The sequence below is a fragment of the Pomacea canaliculata genome, linkage group LG9 (assembly GCF_003073045.1).
Source record: "Pomacea canaliculata isolate SZHN2017 linkage group LG9, ASM307304v1, whole genome shotgun sequence".
In the NCBI taxonomy this organism is placed as follows: domain Eukaryota; kingdom Metazoa; phylum Mollusca; class Gastropoda; order Architaenioglossa; family Ampullariidae; genus Pomacea; species Pomacea canaliculata.
The window spans coordinates 21,701,211-21,722,300 of record NC_037598.1 but is presented as its reverse complement, the minus strand read 5'-3'; the positions used below and the strand labels follow the sequence as shown (position 1 = coordinate 21,722,300).

The 21,090-nt window shown below is 38.9% G+C and overlaps 3 protein-coding genes across 7 annotated transcripts in view; 2 read left to right on the top strand and 1 right to left on the bottom strand.

The window, feature by feature from the left end:
* The window catches only part of LOC112571943 (muskelin-like), a 14,440-nt gene extending 7,188 nt beyond the window's left edge, over positions 1 to 7,252 (top strand). The window contains exons 13-21 of the mRNA XM_025251365.1: positions 126 to 264; positions 658 to 781; positions 1,746 to 1,801; positions 2,155 to 2,231; positions 2,667 to 2,778; positions 3,017 to 3,094; positions 3,709 to 3,873; positions 4,240 to 4,303; positions 4,498 to 7,252. Coding sequence (XP_025107150.1) covers positions 126 to 264; positions 658 to 781; positions 1,746 to 1,801; positions 2,155 to 2,231; positions 2,667 to 2,778; positions 3,017 to 3,094; positions 3,709 to 3,873; positions 4,240 to 4,303; positions 4,498 to 4,619 — 937 coding nt within the window. The 3' untranslated portion in view covers positions 4,620 to 7,252. The remainder of the gene's footprint in view (positions 1 to 125; positions 265 to 657; positions 782 to 1,745; positions 1,802 to 2,154; positions 2,232 to 2,666; positions 2,779 to 3,016; positions 3,095 to 3,708; positions 3,874 to 4,239; positions 4,304 to 4,497) is intronic.
* Positions 7,001 to 14,047, bottom strand: LOC112571948 (U6 snRNA-associated Sm-like protein LSm3). The gene is made up of 6 exons (XM_025251373.1): positions 14,028 to 14,047; positions 13,421 to 13,548; positions 9,520 to 9,584; positions 9,186 to 9,296; positions 8,791 to 8,886; positions 7,001 to 8,289 (listed from the first exon to the last, which is right to left on the bottom strand). The coding sequence occupies exons 1-6, from the start codon at positions 14,030 to 14,032 to the stop codon at positions 8,206 to 8,208; spliced, it is 489 nt and encodes a 162-aa protein (XP_025107158.1). The 5' UTR covers positions 14,033 to 14,047; the 3' UTR covers positions 7,001 to 8,205.
* On the top strand, positions 11,287 to 21,090 carry LOC112571945. Of its 5 annotated transcripts, none has more exons than XM_025251368.1 (19): positions 11,399 to 12,059; positions 12,426 to 12,672; positions 12,951 to 13,078; positions 14,044 to 14,221; positions 14,655 to 14,782; positions 15,033 to 15,100; positions 15,464 to 15,571; positions 15,874 to 15,999; positions 16,123 to 16,296; positions 16,526 to 16,842; positions 17,146 to 17,304; positions 17,699 to 17,824; positions 18,182 to 18,305; positions 18,771 to 18,864; positions 19,016 to 19,099; positions 19,356 to 19,466; positions 19,896 to 19,965; positions 20,322 to 20,374; positions 20,527 to 21,090. In XM_025251368.1, the coding sequence occupies exons 9-19, from the start codon at positions 16,281 to 16,283 to the stop codon at positions 20,543 to 20,545; spliced, it is 1,173 nt and encodes a 390-aa protein (XP_025107153.1). In that variant the 5' UTR covers positions 11,399 to 12,059; positions 12,426 to 12,672; positions 12,951 to 13,078; positions 14,044 to 14,221; positions 14,655 to 14,782; positions 15,033 to 15,100; positions 15,464 to 15,571; positions 15,874 to 15,999; positions 16,123 to 16,280; the 3' UTR covers positions 20,546 to 21,090. The 5 variants fall into 5 exon arrangements, 3 of the variants coding, with proteins under 3 accessions (XP_025107155.1, XP_025107153.1, XP_025107154.1); XM_025251369.1 differs by having other exon boundaries at positions 12,386 to 12,672; XR_003100925.1 differs by lacking the exon at positions 20,527 to 21,090 and having other exon boundaries at positions 19,349 to 19,466; positions 20,322 to 20,365.

The window sequence follows — 21,090 nt, the reverse complement described above, 5'->3', positions numbered from 1 at the left end:
TTATTTCCTACTTCCGGTTCCTCCTGTGTGATCTCTTTTTTTGGCTGACCACAGTTTTTACTTCATGTTTTGTGACCATGAGACAAAACTACATGGAGTATTTTCAATCTTGATGCTGTTGTCAGGAGTGAAGGGGAGAGAAGCCAGGAGCCCCTGTTCAGCGGCTTGTACTCATTTCATGTACCCACCAACACTTGGACTCAGCTTCGCTGTGACTGTCCAGAACTCAAGTCACGCATTGGGCACTCAATGCTTTTTCATCCGGTGAGTCAGGCTACACAGATGGAGGAGAACAAAATGATCGCTGAAAGTTTGGAAATGCCTAATAGAGAAACATTAGACCTTTCAGTGAGGTGATGATTTTCTGTTGGAGGCACTGTCACTTGAGAAATGTGTGCTTTTCTAGCAGGCTGGTCTTCTCTTTCCCATTAAAGGGCTTTCTTTTGAATCTTTCTCATGATTTTTCATCATATAGTATTGGAATACTGTAGATGGTTGGATAAATAAGTAAAAACTTTAGATCAGAAATGGATTTTCTTGTCCCTTGCTATTTTTCCTTCTAAAAATTTGTGTTTATTTAAAAATTCTTTTATTAAATATATGTAAAAATATATAAAAGCAACATATTATGAGTACATATATTTCTGTTTTTCTCAGAAAAAGAGAATTCTATACATTTTCGCTGGCCAGAGATCAAAGGAATATTTGAGTGACTTCCTTGGTTATCATGTCGACACTGGAACTGTCATGATGGTGTCTGACAAAGAAGGATGTCAAGCAGGTGACTTATTACAATGAGAAGTATAATGGCGATGATTGATAAGTGTTTTGAAGGAAAGAATTCACAGTGTATTTGTTCCAACCACTCCTCTTAGAGTTGATTGCAGTTTTGACACAATCATGATGTTTTGTAACTCAAGTAGGACACACAGTATTTTTACTAAAGATTGATTGACCATTCAAGGAAAGAAACTTCTGTATTCAAAAATAGAATTGATGCCCTATGGTTTACAGTTTGTTAAGCGTCTTTTCTGTTGAGGAAAAAAAATTAATGGCAAAAGAGAGGAAGCGTGAATGTGTTACCAGATGTCAGATTCAGTCTTCAGTAAGCTACAGTTTAATGAAGATGATATCATTTAAAATGAATAATTTTTAATCATCTGTAAAGTTGTAAAGTTGCTTAGATTTGAAGTATTTGTATTAAATCTGGTCTGTTTATTGATTAAAGTATTATTACTGCATTTTGTGCATTAGATACATTAAAAATAAAACATATAATTGATTTAAGGAAAGAGTGACCATTTTGTACTGCAAAAGTATTTTATCAATGAGAAATTTATAGTGATAGTTTTTTTTTAAAAAAAATCTGTTAAATGTCTTTTAAGGGTCAAGAACCCCTTTAAGCATAACATCGAGAGTAAATCTGTTTAAATGCACATTCTATTAAGTTCAGCTTTAATTATGTATTAGTTTTGAAAACATATTTCAGTACACTAAACATGTAGGTTAAAATGAAACATAAAGGTTAAAAATAATATAGAGAAGACAAGATTCAAAATATTTATCTTTAACTTAGCCTTCTTCAGTTGTTGTACTAAAAGTTACATTGTTACTGATATGTGAGACAGATTAGCAGTTACATGTTCACTTTTCACATCCTTATAATCTTGGTAAAATAAAGCATTATTTTTAAAAAGATAAATTCTTGATTTTTCTATGTGTTAAAATGCATTCTATTTTGGTAGGTTTTACACAGAGAGCAACACTTGATCCAGACTTGAATGAAATTCATGTGTTATCGGTATGGCTTGCTTTCAGATGTCATTTTTTTTTCCAAAGTAGAGGTCCAATTTATTAGTTATATTTCCTTTCAGTCTAAGAAAATTTATGCAATACAGAAATATAAATGATCAGTATATTATTAAAGTATGTAATTCACTTATGATGGTGGTGAAAAAACAGCATGTTATAAATATATTTCTCGAAATTTGAGATTGTGATGTTTTTGAACTGATTTTTATCTCTTGAGATTTTGAAAGTCTCAACAGGAATATAGGGCATGAAACTGGCTGAAGATGTGAGTGTACTTCAACATTTAAAAATTGTTAAACCTTGTGTGTATTGAGAGCTGTTTATCAAATGTTTGTTGTCCAGGGTCTCAGCAGAGATAAAGACAAACGGGACAATGTGAAGAATTCTTTCTGGGTCTATGATATCAACAAGGATAAATGGTATTAGTTTTAGTTTGTGTTGTGAGAGAGAGTGTGTGTGTTAATCTCAACATTTTTTACAGTTTTATCTATATGCATATGCTATAGCACATATACAACGAGGATACTATATGTTACTATCAAATTATTTAAACCCCTTAATTTTGAAAATAAAACTAACATAGAAGTTAAATTTGGTGCTCTTTATGGTGGTTTTATAAATCAATTTATGTTTTTGGCTTTTCAAGTGAAAAGAGCAAAATTATGTACAGTCTTTTTATGTGTTAGCACAAGTACCTTGTATCTCAATCAGTCATATTTAAAAAAAAGTGTAACATGCATATCTGTAAGGCATTTGACAAGTACACTTAAATAAATTTTATTTTTAAAGCATGTGAACACTTGTCACATGAGGCTTACTGAGATTCAGGAGTTGAATAATTTTTGTTCAATTAGGGCATGCATATACAAGAATGAGAACACAGGTCAACAGTACTGGGTGAAAATGCAACACATTGAGCCAGTCCCTCGTTTTGCTCATCAGTTAGTTTATGATCACATCAAAAAGGTCAGTTTTTATGTACTATCTTGGTAATCTCTGTAGATGATAATAGGTACTTAACTGAAATACAGGTTTATGCTAGTAAAATGTTATGGGCATCATATCTGGAATTGATAAAATCTGAGGGTTAAAATGTGGACTTGAAATCAGACTGCAAGTTAATGTAAAGAAAAGAGAATTGATAATTATTTCTGCAGTGAACTGGTTGAGACAATTAAAAATGTAAGCATGATTTAATTAACAGGTGCATTATTTATTCGGAGGAAACCCTGGGAAAGACAGTTTGCCAAAGATGCGACTCGATGACTTTTGGTCACTGCAAGTAAATAGTCATACTTTTGCCCTCTGTTCAATGAATTTTAGCATTTATGCATGTTTTCAGAGATTGTTTAAATGTAGTCATGTGTTAGTGCAGCATAAATGTAATATTTTAAGTAGGTTATCAGGTAGTTCAGAGAGACAGATAAGGCATCAGTTTGCACTTGGGGCAGTAGTTATTAAGCAAAGGTAAGTCATTGCCTTGTGGTAATATGGAGAACTCAAGGATGAGTGTCTTGTTTACAAAGTTATAAAGCAGCATTCAGACCCCACAGATATTTTACCTCTAGAGCTGTAGCTATAAAGTGGTCACAAAGGTGTCCTAAGAAGCAAAATGTAAAAAAAAACATGAATTAGTGTCTGCAGGGTCTGGACACCACTTTATAACTTTAGAAACTTGATGCTTCTCCTTAAATTTTGCATTTTGCTTTGGGGAAACAACTTACTCCCACTTCATAACTATGGCCCCTGGATGTAAACAGACTCTGCCTGTTGCTTGTCTTCATGCTCACTTTGTTGTTACCATGAAGTTTGCAAAACAAATGTGTATAGCGTAGATAAAATATCTGACATTCCAAGCAACAAACTTGTTTCAAACATTTGTTTTTCTTTTCATAGCTGTACCGTCCATCTCCAGACTTTCTGCTGCGGAAATGCCACTATCTTATACGGAAATACCATTTCATAGAGATGGCTTCCACTGATCAGCATGCAGCAATGAAATATTTGCAAAATGATGTTGCAAAAGTGGTTGACCATGGCAATGACAAGGAGGCGCAGGAGGTGAGGACCTCCTAGTGTGTGTTGCATCATTGTGATATCAGAAAACATGCAGACAATGCTAAGTTTTTGTTATTTTGGGTTACTAGCTTGCATTTTTTATTTTTAGAAGTGTATCTCAGGGATATGTTTTCCTTTAGACTTTGCTGGTAAGATTTTGATGGCCTGTAGATTCTTTAATTTATATGCTCATGATCATTGATATGTGACATAGTCAGCCAGGCAATATACTAATATACAGATGGATGACAAATGTTGGAGATGACAAGAGTTAATAAGATTCAAATATAGAGATGAATGGCAAATGTTGGAGATGATGGAAGAAATGACAGTATAAAATATTGGAGTGTTGAACTTTTTTCTCACCAGTTTCAGCAGCTGACGACTTACTTGTTTAAAGACCCAATTAAAGAAGATTCTGAAACGCATGAAGGCAAGTAATCTTTGTCATTCTTTCACCGTTATTCATCTTTCATCTTTTTCCTTTCTGTTCTCATTCCTCAGCTCAAGGTGAAAAGGTGACATTTTGTTACATTTACTTAAGTCTGGTTTCAACACTCAAAAAAATATTTTGTGTGAAGACAGCTTGTGCATTTAGTAATGCTGTCAGCATTTTTGTCATTGCAGGTGAGACACCTGAGCACTTTGGCCACCGCACTGAGTTGTTTGACAAGCTAGTGACTTTCTTTCCTGAGAATATGACCCAGCCCAAGGGTAACCTAGTGGATCTCATCCCACTCGATGATTGAGTGATGTCCCTTCATCAGTGGTCTCCACTTAAAACTTCTTGGTGGTGGGAGAGGGGGAGAGTGAGAAATATCTACTGCTTATGCTGACTTTTGTTGGGTGTAGACTTTGCAGGCTGTGCACAATGCACTTAAACATGATGAAATTGGTGCATAAAGTGAAGATTGTAAATAACCCTCAGAGACAGATTGTTATTTTCTATTTTGCTTAAGAACCACACAGTCAGAGTTGAGGGAAACAATCAGGGCTATTGTACACAGATATTTCCATGTCCTCTTATTTTAATCTGGACATATGAAGTCTGTGCATCATCATCATCTTTGTTATCTCCTGCAAGCATCAATATACGCAGGTGAAGTTGTGGGAGACGTTCATCATGTGTTGCTTGTCCATCTTTGTGTCCATCTGTTCTTGCCATGGAGACTGAATGAATAGTTGACCTTGTAGGATTGGTATTATTCTGTAGTGTTTTAACTGCAGACACATTTGTTTTCTGTTCTAGGTGATTTACTAGACAAATTTACCGCATTGTAAGAATGACATCTTTTTTCCCGTTGGAAATTTTCCCATCCAGTAGCATATCTGGTCTTTCAGATTTTTTTTGCATTCTCGACTTTGTGACTTTGCGCAACATTGGACAGATGAAAAATCTTAACTAATCAGTTTGTTCTGCTATTCCCCTTCATTTATAGAGTTCATTGTATAGCTTTACTCTCACATATTTCTGATTACAAGCAAACCACCTTCAGAAGAAGATAACTCGTTTGATCTGTATTTGATGTGAAAAGCATGGATTTTTAAAATTGAAAATCACCAGTGGAAAGAATTGACTTATTGAAAGGCTGTGTAAAAGTTGAATAATTTGTTTAAATTGGGGGATCTGGGGTGAGGAATGTTGAATTTGGTCATTTTTGAGTAATTCCTTATTGGATGCAGTGTCTATTCAGTCTTACACTAATTTATTCACCATCATTCAAATCATATAACTACTCAGTCTCTCTTACAGCTTAATACTGACTGCAGTTAAAAAAGCTAATGTCACATCTGACCATAGCCAATAGCTAGACCCAGTATGTTGATTCCCAGACCCAGTATGTTGATTCTGAGCCCTTCCTGCAGTGGCCTTACAATGAATGTAATCTGATGTCATTCTTACAGTTAATATGAGAGTAGTTTCTAAAATGTCTGCAGTAATTTTCTTATATAGACAACCTGGTGTGGCAGGTCAACTTGTATTTTAGCCAGAAGAGACAGAGTATGTTTTCACCATGCTTGGAAACATTCATAACTTTTGATATGGTAAAACATGAATGGATGCAAGTGTTAAAAGTGCCAAGTTTTATAACCACATTTTTAGATCACCCAAGCATTCATGATATTATTGTAACTACATTTTAACAAAATAGAAATACCTGTTTTGTTTTGGTAAGCATTATGATCCCAGAGCTTATTTTATTTGTGTGTATGCTGAGAAAAGTATGTTTCATGTTGTAGACTCTCAACAGGTTGAGCATGATGTACTTTACGTGAGTAGAAGTGATATTCTGTTTCCTGGGGAGGCTTTATAGATATATATATCAAGGACATATCTATGTAAATCTTGCAGTTGGTTTTCTTGTTACACTGTGCTGCCATGAAGAATTGTCTTGAAAATTCAGCGAATGTCTTTTTATGTATATATTTGAAGATGATTGTAATATCCATGCCCACAGCATGTGAATTTTTGTAAGAAGGCAAAGGAAAATGAGTGTGTATCAAGACAAAAATTAGTGTTTGTATTTCATTAAGGCCAGAGTAAATTTTTCCAGATGTTTTGATTGAACACAGTTCTGTTTGCTAACAAGCCGAGCGACAGCTAGAGTGGCTCAGATCAGTGTTAGTGTTGTTGTATTGAAACAGAAATTATTCCATGTCTTTCATAAAAATTCCTTTTGTTTATTTACCATTCATGGAACAGTTTAAAATTTTTGGACAGGTATTAGTTATAGCATCAATGGTGGGAAGAGTTTGTAAGTCTGTAGCACCTGTGCCATCGTGGAATAGTGAGGTCCCAACAGCATTTGTGGTTTTTTTTTAAAGAAAAATGTAAAAATAAAACAAAATTCCAACCCTAGAACATTAGCTGTATTATGTAGTTGGCATCATTGTACCATGACTTAGTAGCTGGCATCTGCTTGAAGGAGCAAAAGGTGAAAGTTTCTTTGAATGCATCCTTGTTTCATGCATTGTAATGCTTACTTTACAGCTTAGAATGCCACAGATCGGCAGCCTTTCATTTAGGTATGTTACTTTAGACACACTATACAAGTGCAGACGAGTAACCTCAGAGCTTCGTATAATTTCCTGGTGTGAATTTTTAGTTTGTACCACTTGATCAGAGGAATTGTAAGACAGACAACTTTATTCAAGCATGAACTGATGATAAATAAATGATGACTAATGATTACAAGGGGTCAAGGTGCATTGCAAGTGCAATGAATTCAGTGGAACTCTGTAACTGTTTACTTTGGGGGCTTTGCTGCTTGGGCAAAATAGTTGGTTTCATGTTAGTGTTTAGCATCTACAACATATTGATCAGATTGGACTGTTTGACTGTTGTCCTGTAAAAATGAAATATAAATCAACCGAAAACAGACCCTGTTGCAAAAATTTCTTTTTTCGCATTTTGCCACTCCTACAAATCTTTAATAGCTTGGAGCTAATTGCACAACCCACTTCTAAACCTTAAAATAATTATAAATAAGCAAATAGAAACTTACAAACGTAAAATGAAAAGGATTTTTTAAAATCACTCCCCGGCTGCTTACGTTTGTTACCTAAGCCTTTTAGCAGTGTTTTAAGTACAGTTTTCCAAGTTTTTTTCTTGGTTAAAACACAATGTCTCAACCAATTTTATATTGGCAAAAGAAAACAAGATTAAATTTAGAAATGTCTTGTGCAACTAGCCCATTACACTATTACAAAGTCTGAGGTGAACAGAAGCTGCTCAGAAATTAGCTATGACCCCAACAGTCAAAGTTTATTGAAATGGGGTTTGTAACCACCAATTCAAAATTTAACATAGAAATAACATGAATTTTAGGTTCATTCTGGTGACAAAATTCATACACATAACCTCAGCAGCAAATTCATGTGATTTATGTGCAACTATAATGTTCAATGCAAAGATGTACAAATTCTCCTTCTTGTACTATAAATAACAGGTAAAAAAGAACTTTGCTGAAATTAATGAAATCCTTGGGACTTGAAAACCAATCTAGATAAAATGTTAGATTATATGACTGGAAATAATTTTTGACTACTATCAGTAATGCACATTGATCTACCAATGACTGAACATTGGCCTACAAAAGACACCTGAAAATGGGCAATAAAAAAAATTACGATGTACATTAAGAGCATGAAATGCTTTACAATCAATGATGAAAGAATAATTCCAAAAAGAATTTTTTTTTTAAATCAGCAGCAGAACTGCCACTGTTTCACATTTAAGGGCATAACAGCATGGGACACAGTGTGATCATCATGAGAGTGATGCTATAGTAATCAAACAACTGATGAAACAAGACGATGATCCGATGTCATGGATTATGATGCTGTTCTCATTGGTGGTGAGACAAGAATAACTCCATCTCCACGCACAAACAACATAGGGATGTTTCTTTTTGTCGACTGAAAATAGAAATTGACAATTTTCATTTGAAACATAACTCTAAAAATCATCCACATCACAAAATGGCATGGGATTTGTAGCATGGATCAATGTTACTGTCTAACATCATTTTGCTCTAATTTGTGGACTAAATGAAGTGTTATAGCATTTTCGATTGCCCTATGCTTCACTGGGGATGAAAACTAATAAGAAGTATTCTCAATTTGGCCCCCACATTCATCTCAGCCTCCAGATGTCCTAACTTTGCAGAATTTTATATTGGCATAAACTAATACATAAATTTTAAATGCAACTGAAGGTTTCTTTTCCTGACTGGTTGTCAGAGTAGGAATCCTGTTACATCCTGACAACTTCTGTATACAATAATATAGTCGTGGTCTACAGTGGGAACAAAAGGGTTAAATAAATGTCAGCATAACAAAATTCAATGTCTGAATGCAACAATAATTCAAGTCGTAAGCAAAATCCATCCCAATATAAAGAAACAGACAAAGACTTACTTTGTAGATTTCTTCATAAGTCTCTTCATCAATCTCAACTGTAGTGACTGTCTCTTCCACATCCCCAAGAACCATGTTTAGATGTTGATCATATGCCTACACAGAGACAAAAGGACCATGTTCAAATAGTGACTGCATAAATTAACAATAATGACTGCAAAAATATTCACTGCAGACATTGTCCAACCCTCATCTCTGGCAATTAATCCCTTGTCAGCCAATTAAATTTTTCATGAGATGTCAATTTCCGTAAGTCACTGTCTCTTCGGGGAAATCTTCAAAGACATAAAGTAGCCTTAAACTTACTGATCCATACTGTCTTTGAAAGTTTATGTCAAGATAAAAAATTGAAGAGTCATATTTAAGCATAAAGATAGCAAAACTCATGGCCTTACATGAAGTCTCCCTTTCAATTCTCTGTCATTCCTCATCTTCACATAAATACGCTCATCAAGGCTGAGGCGTATCAGATCCAGCGGCTCTTCTACCGTTTGCGCCGGAACAGCCTGCAAACAACAGACCGCTTTAAAGTTACTAAATACCATAACATGTACTACCAATTATCACCTCAGCACAATTCATTTATTTGCAGAGTGTAAAACAATGGCAGTTATCTAATGGCACTACATCCTTCCAAATTAGGCTGTTTGATTTCATATTAGTATGATCTTTTTGTGAAGGAACTATAAAGAGACGATAAGGAGAAACAACGAATGCCTCAAACCTCACCTGGTCCGCATCGCCGTCCGCCATAGTTGTTTCTTGTGCAGAGTCAGGATTTATTTTACGTTCCTCTAAAAATGAAATCCAAGCAAATAATTCAAAGAAGCTATAAAAAATAATATAGATAAGCTAGATTAGTCCTTAAGTGGAATATTCGTGTAACGTTTTGCTAAACTATATGCTTTATCCCAGGAATTATTGCGTTATCATATACGAAAGATCCCATATGTATATTAAACAAGTTTTTAAAACGTATTGGCTTGTTAAGTGTTGGTTTCAAAGATTTTCCCCATGATAAAGCTGCTTTTAATTAAATGGGATTAATGCGCAGTTTATTGGTATCCAGTTTCGCAGAAGTTATATGTCTACAAAGTGAATCGACATTGAAATTACGAAACTAAAGTAACGTACGAGGTACAACGATCAATGTCGTTGACAATATGTATCGTATAAGAAAACACAGTAATCGGATTGGGAAAACACGAAACCTTAATTGCTTGCAAGCCTTCTTTATCTATTGTTTCAAAAAGTCATTCACTGACAACCAAAGTCTGGATGGTTTCCCTGTGACCCTGTTGTGACCACGAGCGTGTGTAGCGTGTCTGTATAGTACGTACCATGCAGCGGACATGCACATGACAAGTGACCCGCTTAATTGCTCATAAAAGTCCCGCTTTCCTCTAAAAAGTCGATCAATGTCTCTCTTGTATTTAAAAATCTGATTACCGCACATTTATTCGCATCCGTGTCTTTGGTTTTTCTTTTGCCTATATCGCCTTTTAATTAATAATTTCAAATTTGTCTCCTATAAGAGGCTATAAGGGAAACATCTATCCTTGAGTTTGTTTCTAAGTTTTGTTTATATTTCAATTTGGACATCAGCATTAAATCTTCGTGTTTGTATTACCTGTGTTTTTCTCTTCTTTTTTTTTTTTTTCTTTTTTTTTTTTGCTGTCGTATATAATATGTTTTCTGCTAAACGGAAGTGCGAAGTAACATGATCTATTGGCTGGATTTCGATTCTGGCGAACTGAGTTGCAGTGAATAAACTCAAGTGACGAACACATTTTTACTGTTTAATATAATTTAACCGATTAATATTCACTGATATCAGTACCATTTTTTCTGGAGTTTTTCGGAAATGTGTCTTCACCCTTAAATCTTCAGTGGTTGCCCTATATTACCAGAACGCAGCTAGTTTTTACAAATGTTTTCTATGTTGTTTTTTCTTTGAGCATGGACGGGGATATAAGTTTGTGCTTTGAGTGTTTCGTTGATGCTGTTCAGCGCTCTGAGCTTCCAGTTTTCTGCACTTCTCGGTAAAGTTTGGAAATGCATAACCGTGTTCGCTTAAGAAATCGATTGAATGCAATATTTCCTGCAAGAATTCTATAGGCTCAACTGAGAAATTAAACTCAGCGATTTTCGCTAGTTAAAAATAATTGAAGCTTTGATTAGTTTGCTTTAAAATGTTTGGATATTTTATTAATTTATCTTAGAACAATTTTAACTTGTAGGACGCAGCCAAAGGAAATGCTGTGAGAATGTGTTAACGCCTCATTTGCAGCCAACTTTCATGACTTCATGGGAAACAATGAATGAAGCTTGAATTTTTTAAAAAGGTGCAAGAGAACTGTAATGTTCAAATTTTAGTGATTGTTAACAAAACTCTTTTTTTTTGCTCGGATTTTGGGAATTCCTATTCTATTATTTAATTAATTAAAAACATTTTCTAATAATAAATTTGCACTACAGTTCACCACAACGTCGTCATGTGCTAAACTTAATATTCTACCCTCCGTTCAACGTAATTCTGAGAGTAGAAGAGTCCATACAGCAAAAATCTCCATCGACAGTCCTGTTGGCCAATGGGTGGAGAGGAGGGACAGGTGGTTGACGAAGGAGGGGCGAGCAAGACATCATTAGCACCACGGACTTTATATTACATGTGGCAGCACAGTGCTGAATGATGGTCAGATGACTGCTTCAGTTGCTGTCTGTCAGCGGAGGATATATATATATAACACACAGGTGGTGGGCCCGATTTTCTATAGACGTAGAAACGTCATTAGGTGAAACAATTGTTTTCCATGGTAACGCGAAAGAAGGAATCAGAGATCGTTGTCGCTGTTACTACCTTATTATTCTTTCCTGTTAGTGATTGTTTCCCGTCCAGCGATTGTCTTCTACTGAAAGTTTTTTTGAGAGTTCCTCTAGATCGGTATGTGGCTCCAGTCATCGCCATGGTCCAAGGCTGTGAACTCGTCACTGCTGTGTCTGGTGTCCATGGCAACGTTGCAGTCATCAATTGTCGGCGTCAACGGCGTCTTTGTTTTCAACGTGAGCGACCTCACCCACCGAACTCTTCCCGCCTTTGAACAGAACTTTCTGAAGATCACGAACTACGCTCTCCAGAAAGAAAACACGGCCTACCTGTTCACAAGAATCGCTTTGTCGAGCGCTGGCGTTGGGAAGGAGAAAGGGGTTGGAGGAATAGAAAGGTTTAAAGACATGCTGAAAGGCCTCGTGTCTGCAGTTGACGAAAGGTAAGTGGTTGCTGACCTGTCATTGCACATCCAACACGTCCAACATCACCAACATCACCTTCACGTTGTTCGCCAGAAATATCGGATTCATCGTCACTTCAGCAAGTCCCTTGATAGACACGTTACAGATGTCTGTCCGTCTGTTTGTTGCGAGGTATGTAAGATTAGGAGCCATCCGTCACATTCTCTCTACGCTCCCAACATTTTGTCCGTGTCTTTGGTCTCTTTCTTGCGTTCATGTATTTTTAGTTTGCTTTGTTTGCGTTTTTATGTTCTTATTGCTCTGGTTTCTGTTTGTTTGTCTGTTTCTTTTTCTTTTTTGGTAGGGTGCATCAGAAATTCTACCATACCTGTTACTTTCCCCAGATATTCAGGGGTCTTGCAAGCCCTCCAAGGCCTGAAAAGAGAATTTGAAAAAAATATCCACAACGCAACGGACCACTCTCCGCCGAGACTTCAGTACAAGTGCTGCGATGGACCTCCACCCATTTACAGGTATCAAGGGAGGTATCGGGAGGAGGTGAACATTAGCAGGGAGTGCTGGGGACAGACTCCAGAAACTGCAAGTCAAGTCTTTCGGCTCAGGGCAGACGGCGCTTTCCATCTCATGAAGGTACCATTCCTCGTATTTTAGTGGAATTTGTGGTACAAATGTTTAGATATTATAAGATACTTTACTCCAGGGCATCTTTCCTTATAATTGTAGCCTCATGGGTAAAGCAATATCTGAGGACACAGCTTTGTAACTACGGACGTGAAAACGCTTCTTTTTTTTTTTGATGTGTAGTATTTTGTCGCGAGGCAAAGACTAACCCTCGCTTCTCTCTCCCTCCCTCTCTCTCTCTTTCTATCTGTGTGTGTGTGTGAGAGAGACCTTGTTATTGTTTTCAGAAAAATTATGAAAACAACACAGCCTTGCTTTGGCAGTACGTGGCTTCCCTTGATGGCCACTTTGTCCAATTCCCTAGCAAGAACCGTCACTGCGACCATAACGGCAACTCTGTCAGCCCCTTGACGATGTAAGTAAAACCACAGACTGATCGAATACAGTAATGAATGTCTTCGGGCACAACTGCCAGAAAGTCCATCCATGGAGTTCGTGGTGTTCGTGCTTTGACGCGGGACAATGCTTACGTCATATGCCTTAAGCGAAGCGTTCATTAAATGACGTAGAGAGCTAGCGGTAGTGAAAAAGGTGAAAGGTTATTCCACTTCGCGAATCACAGATGTACTACAGATGGCCTTCCTGCTGTCTCTTCCTCCTGTCACTGTACTGATAGGCAAATTAAACACGCGACTACAGCTTATTACAGCTAAAAATAATCAAGATACACGATATAAGTAAACGGATTTTTGTTTACCTACTTCCCGCTCCTGATGGGTTTGAAGGACTTGGTGCCCCATGAGACAGCGACTTCTGTGTACAGCAGAGGGCGGAGGCAACACAGTTCTAGCCACGCCCATCAAAACAAACCATGTCGTCAGCGATCTTGAAAATCAAGCATCTGGGATGAGTTTGAGCCAGCACAAACATTTGTCTGCCAATTGTTGGGATGACCCTTACCCTTCACCTTTGACAAAGTGCACTAAACGATGTGCATGTGTGCAAGGTGCATTTTCGTCACTTAGGCGAAGAGTGGTGTGCACTTTATTCCCAAAATAATGTTGAAGAATGGAAAAAAAAGAAGAAAGAAAGTCCTGCTTTCACGCTGACACATGCACAACAAAAAAATCCACAGGTCAGCTCACGTGTGTACGTGTCAACGTGACCGAAGTTCCTCGCGACCGCCATGATATTACAACCCAGGTGGCGCTCGACGTGGGACAGAGATAGAGAGAGAGAACGTGTGAGGGAGGGCACTGTTTGGGTTTCGGTTGACAGACGAGAAATAAAAAAAAATCGTGCTAAAAAAATTTACTGTTTAGCTCTTATTCGCCAAAGACTGGCTGGCTAAGTGACTGACCCACCTCATACTCTGTCCAGGCGATGGATGATGGAGAAAGTGCTGCAGCAGCGACTCAACCTCGTTCTGCTGCTGGATGCAGGAAACCACATGTTGCACACCGCCGTCAGCAGCAGCGATCAAGCTCCAGTCCAGCACTGGTTGATGGCGAAGGAGGCTGCGAAAAGGGTGGTCAACGAACTGGTGGCGATGGACAGGGTAGTGGTGGTCACCTGACGTTCTTCTCCTCTATTTTTTTTTCTATCTTTCTTTTTTCACTCAAAACTGATGATGATGTTGAGGATATAAGTCCGCCTGTCCTTGGGGGGCCAAAGGCATGTGTAAACTGCGGACCTGCACAGGGCTGCCACGAGCCTACAGCCACCCCTTCTGGAAGACATAAACAAAATAAATGCAAAGTTTAGATGGAAAGGAAAATCAACAATGCAGATAACATACAGGTGTGTGTGTGTGGGTCAGAGAGAGAGAGACACAGAGAAGCGGGGAGAGACTGACAGACCAGATGAAACAAGAATCCGCCAATTTCAAAGATAGACCATCTGTGAGGTGTCTCTGTTTGAACTGAGACTGATTATAGTTTCATCTAAACGGGATAACAGCCCATTGTCGCCATCTCTTCTTGGTCGTCCAGGTCAGTGTCATCGTCTTGACCAACCAGTCTGTGTTCACTCCCCCTGGATGCAGGTGATCGGCTCCTCGCGGCAACGAAACGAAACGCACAGGTGATGTGGACATTTCTGGACAACACCGTGCCGAAAGGTAAGTCGCCTTCATCTTTGTAATTCGTTATTTATAGATAATTACGTCATTTGGGTGATGTCGCTAGGCAACTAGACAGCTAGACTCTCCGTAACTCTCGGCGACTAATTTGTCAAACGCTTTGATGTTATTATATTCATTGTTAACAGTTGACAGTACAGGTGGATGTGCTTGTCAGTCACAATAACGTCTGTGTGTGTGTGTGTGTGTCTGTTCGTGCGTGCGCGTGCGCATGCGTGTGTGTGTGCAGGAGCGAGCAATTTTTCCAAAGGACTTGAGGTGGCCTACAATCTATTTAGAACCACGATTAGGGAGCAGGTACAGATGACACATTATAGTTTATCTAATGTAGAATAGTCACAATGAAACATTTTATTTCATTCTCTGTTAACTGTACATGCACCTACACAAACATATGTTGACCCGCTATATGCCTTCTCTATCATATATATATTTTTCGATTGCTGACTTACTTCAAATCATAAGAAAACATACATAAATATGCAGAGGCATACACCCCTCAGATAGACACAACGTGTTCCTTAAGATAATTTCATTTTGTCTTGCATGTTTAGGAAAGTTTCTGAATGTACAGATGCATGCACAAATTTTTATCTGTTCGTTTCCGAATATACACGCATGGGCGATCATTCCAGATTATATATTTATTTACATATTTAGAACAGGACAGACGCTAAGAATGTCATTATTCTGATGACTAATGGAATGATGTCAAACGTAGAACAAACGACCATTTTGGATGTCGTTGACAAAGGCAAGAAGAGTATGGTAAGTATTATTTTGTTGTTTACAAATCCTCTCATCGTCATTATTCGTTAAAGTTGGTCAGTGAGCAGCTCGCTGCTAGCGATTGTCAGGGGAAAGATCTCCGAGCTACTGAACTGAGTTTGAGCATCAGCCTCATGGAACGTAACTAGCTTTATTGACGTACTAGTCACGTAACTAGTCTTATTTACAGGACAGTCTGAACGTCACCTACGACTCATAGCTAGCCTTAGTCACACACGTCTGAACGTCACGGCACATAACTAGCCTTAATGTTCACGATGTTCTGACTACCATGTCCGCAGGATCGCAGTGTTTTTCATCTCGTCCACGTCATCAAACCGCTCGCCGGCTTCACTCGTTACGATGTGACGGTGTTCCGCCAGCTTGTCGAGCGCAGCAACTGGACCAGCGCCAGGACTAGTTGGCAGGTAAACCTTTGCTGCAGTTTGTGTGTCTTTCCTTCCTTCTTGATTCATCCCCAAAATCCACCTCCCCCCAAAAAAAATCCGTATAGATATCTCGTTTCATTAATTGTCTTTTATTTCATTCAGAGCTCACATCGTCGTCCCGTGGAATTTGCGTGGTGGCTCAAAGAGATTCCGGATAATGTAGGGTTTGGGTTCGCTGACAAAGTCGCCAAATTTTACACCGTTTTCCCCCCAGAAGACATTTTCAGTAGCCTTGACCGCATTCTCGCAGTTCTCCTTACATGGATCAAAACACAGGTGAGGACAGAGTGAAATGGATTGACAAGGGAGTAGGAAGAGAGGAAAAAAGAATCGTGTAACATGGAAGAATGGGTTGATAGATGGATGAGTAAAGGAAGGAATAGAATGGATTAACGACTAGATGTGTGGGTGGATGTGTGGATGGACGGAACTGGTTGGTAGGGAAGATGGTTTGGAGCAAGATGATCCTTACTTCTGTGAAAGTGAGTTTTGGACCTGAATATAGGTCTCATCTTAACATACGCCGTGCAAGTCTTCAACGACACGTTGCCCAAGCTCTACGGAGTCGCAGCTGTCGAGGCGTCTATGGCGTCCATGTTCAGTGACGTCACATCCTTTCAGTGGGGGGTGCACAGCTACAGCTTTCTGGTGGAGCGAGATCGAGGCTTGGTGCTTGTGCACCCCAAACTGGACATCCCTTCTCACAAGACGGCCACCGACCCTGTCTTCACCACCATGGACTTTCTGGAACCTTCCTTCACCCCGGAGCAACGAGCTGCCATTCTGGCGGCGAATTCGTCTGTCATGACATTTGACACGAAGGTGGGTCGTCATCATTTCCTTTACTGGCTTTTTTTTTCTTCGTTTTTTTCTCGAACTTTCTTTCCAGATGTTTCGCTTTGAAGAAAACTATTCATCGCTTAGGAACATCGCTTAATATTTATTACTTGTTCTATGAATATAGCTGATTATTTTATTACACTTTTCTAGGACAATCGCTTAATATTGCATTACTTTTTTGGGAAGCATATCTTAATATTTTTATTTATTCTGCAAAACGGACGGAAAAGGACAAAAAACTTTACTGATACTACAATACTCTCACCTTGTCCATGACGCGAGCAGGTGGCTCCTGGACGGTCAACGTACAAAAGCGGCCTTGACCTGAGCTCCGCGGAGCGCATCCCAGCCACTATCCTCTTCACCCGGCTCATCCCCTCTGATTACGTGATTGTTCTCGCCATATTCGAGAACGAGAAGTCGCTGCTAGAGCCAGATTCTGACGTAAGTTTTTTTTTCTGCAAACGTCGTTCCAACAATCTACGTGATTTTTACGTCGCTGTGACGGTGCAGATCTTTCATGGCGCACAAACCATTATTTCGTAACGACGAAGCCGGATCCGAAAAAAATCTTTTCTTGAAACAATTTTAAGATTGCATTTTTAAAGAACAATTTTATATCAGCCGTTCAGGGGTCTTTTTATTGCATTATTTTAAATTATGTTAAATATTCGTTATGAAACTGTGTATACAGCAAACACGCCCGCGCACACACACACACATGTTTAAAATAGAGAGAACACAGAGACGTGCTCACCTTCTCTCTTCTAAACAGCTTCGCATAGAAATTGGATGAGGTTCACAATCCATAACCTTTTGTTTCGTCGGCAACAAGCAGGACATGCACCTGGGGGCTCTGTCGGATATCTTCATATACCACAATCACCTGTTCGTCAATGACACGGCTGCTGACCTGTGTGTCACTGTCGACGACATCCGGTATCGCAACAAAGTCACGGTCAAGGTGAGATGCAACTCAACACAGCGAAAATCTCGATTTTTTTTTCTAGACCGAAGCAAAGAACACGTCACACACTTTTCATACAAAGCACTGCCCTCCGTTGAACTCCTCATTGCCATTGACTGTTACAACAAATTCTGGTAATTGTGAAGACAAGTTTACAAATATCTACTTTATGAATGTTATTTAGAATTTCGTTTCTCGGAAATAATTTATTCCGTCCTGTTTTTGTCCTTTTCAAATAATATTTTTTATCAGTTAATCTTTGATATTGTCTTGGCGTCTTTCATCTCATTTCATCTTGTCTTCCTCGTTTCCTGTTTGCTTCGATGACCTGTGTGGGTGGCTCGCGATGTGCAGTTTGCCCCGAGCGTGTTCACAGAACCTGAGTTGTACAAGTACAGTCGGGAGACACACCAGGATGTCACAGCCATGACAGACTTCCTTTCTGAAGACGGCTATGTCCCACCGAAAGTCAGGAAAAGTATGTGGTCAACCCTGGGACATCTGCGATAGTTCTGTGTGCAGGACTTAAAATAATAATTTGATGAGAGTGAGAACTACAAACATAGGAGAACGCTGGGAAAATATATATGCGTACGTGAAAAGTCTGACAAATTCATAGTGTAGTATTAGAATATATACAGTTTCTATTTATGTTGTGAAGTAGCATATACTTATAGCCCATACAATACAGATGAGAGCTTACTGTTCTAAATGTTAGAACCCGATCTTTCTTTAGAGGAGAGATACAAGTGTCAGTTTTGCTGGTAGCAATCTTGCAAATTCTTTTAACATTAGAACACAGTGATTGGAGTCTCCAGCATCTTGATTCTGCCAACGTGTCAGTGTGTGTGTGTGTGAGAGAGAGTGAGAGAGAGAGAGATTGATTTTAAGATGCAATGAACCACGAAGAAAGACTACCAGAAGTTCCTATTTTATTTGACAGACCTACTGGGCATCATCATCGAAGATCTTCTTGTGGTGAACAGCATAAGTCTAGCCCACACCTGGCTCACCTTCAACCATGACATCACAGAAAGGTGAGTGATCTCCAACATGGTGGTGACTGAACGAAGATGATGATGATGATGTGAGAGAGAGAGACAGAGAGACACGCAGAGCGACAGTGTGTGAGTGAATGAGAGAGAGAGACTTGCAGGATCACAGGTGACCGTCCATCTGTTGTTCCAGGTTTATGGCTACTCCACACGGACTCTACATATCCTTTCCCGGTGTGTCACTCCCAAACGCATTTGACGCTACTGAATATGGCTGGTGAGTTTCTTCCATTGAACTGAAACCTTAGTGTGGATCACTCCAGGTTGTGTAACAGAAACCATCTTACCCCTCTCCTCATCTGAGTTAGAAGCATGCATGTGTATATAAGTGTGTGTTGTCACCAATACATTCTTCAACGATACTCATGTCTTCGACATTGCTGTTTGTTCCACGTGACACATTATCACTGTTATCAGCTTCGTCATCGATGACAGCCTCCGATCATCCAGTCCTGCTTTCTGTGAGGTCACAGGTACAAGAAAAGCATGGCGTGGAAGAACATGATTGTTGTCACATTTCGAAGATCTTTGACGACAGCTGAAAAATCCATCAGCATCAGCACAGCTTTAACAACAAACACCAGGCAAGGCCCTGTGTGTACAAAATAAATAAATAAAAGTAAAGAGGGTGGCACAGACCGAGCTGGCTCGTGAACCATCAACCTTTTGTTTTATATAAAACTACTATGGTACAGGACTAAACCCATAGGCACTGCACCTGCAGAGGAAATACTATGATTAAAAACAAATCGTGAAAATTAATCTACAAGTTCGTATACAGAAAGTTTTAAGAACAAAACCGCTCTATAATGTTCAACACTAGTGTATATCACTAGTGATATTTGTTGGTGTGCATCTCGAGTACGACAGAGCGTTCATTACTTGCAAACCCTCCATACTGTACAGCGCTTTGCCCAGAAATTAAAAAGCTAATCGCATCATACTAATCCTTTAAGCTGAATGAAGAAGATGAAAGCAGATGTTTGTGTAAGTGCCACGACTTTTGGTTCTAGTGCCCGGATGTATGGCGTGACCGGTGTAGGATTTCCCAGGCGAGCGTTCGCAGCTTTATTCTTCAACTCGGTGAGAGATGGAACAACCGGCCTGGCATCTCTCAGAATGATAACTTCGACATTCTAGTAAACATAAAAAAGTGAATCTTAGGATTTTAAACTTTTTTAAAAAATGATATATTTTGTGAGATAACATTTGATGATAAAAACATAAGTTAAATTCGGCGAGAGGGATTAATGCATGAGAAAGAGGGATATCAGAAGGAACAATGATCCTTTGTTGTTTTTTGTTTGTTTTTTTTTAGATAGAGAACAGATTAGAAAATACAAGCCTATTCATCTCATTTAGCTCGTCCACAATCATACCACATTCATTGAGATCTTAGTTTTGCATTTTAAAACTTTTTCCTGCTTTCATTTTCCTAGATTGGAACCAGCACCATGGGACAGTACTCATACCACCTCTTGACGGACGATGGGTAAATGAATAAATTCATTAAAACGAATAAATGAATGCCTTTAATGGAGTTTCGATATTTTACATTCAGCTGCAAGACGACTGGGACTGATAGGTCAAAGCTTTGAGCATCTTTTGGGTGGCACTTGAAAAAGTTCTGGAATAATTTTCCAGGTATCTTTGGATGTTCTGAAGGAAGATGTTACAGTCTTTCCTTCAGCTGAGCGACACATAACACTTGTCTACCCCTGGCTTGCCATCAGACTTCAGCAGAGCAACATTCTGAAGGTTTGTCGCCATGTCTACACTCTCAGTGTCACGTACTTTGCACCTGATAAATCTTAAGTTTGTTGCGCTGTTCGGTTGACATCAGTTGTCTACGCGAGAGACAGCTTGATGACTATGAAGACAACGACGACTAAATGATAGCATGATGATGACATCGACAATGACGAAGATGTTATGATTGCGACGACGATTTCTTTCTGTGTAGACCTCGTGGTGTACCGCGCTGTCCAAAGGACGCCACACGCTGACTTACCTGCTGCACATATCGAACGGAAGTTACGTCACACATGACGTTACTGAACGAGATGCTTGCCGGATGTTCGTGTTAAAGCACATTAATGGTTCGAACCTGCTGGCCTTGGTGCTGGCAGACCGCAGGTGGCAAGGTTGCAGCGAGTGGAGCCCCAGCAGACGTGAATAACAACACTGTAAGGACAGTGTCACGTGAGC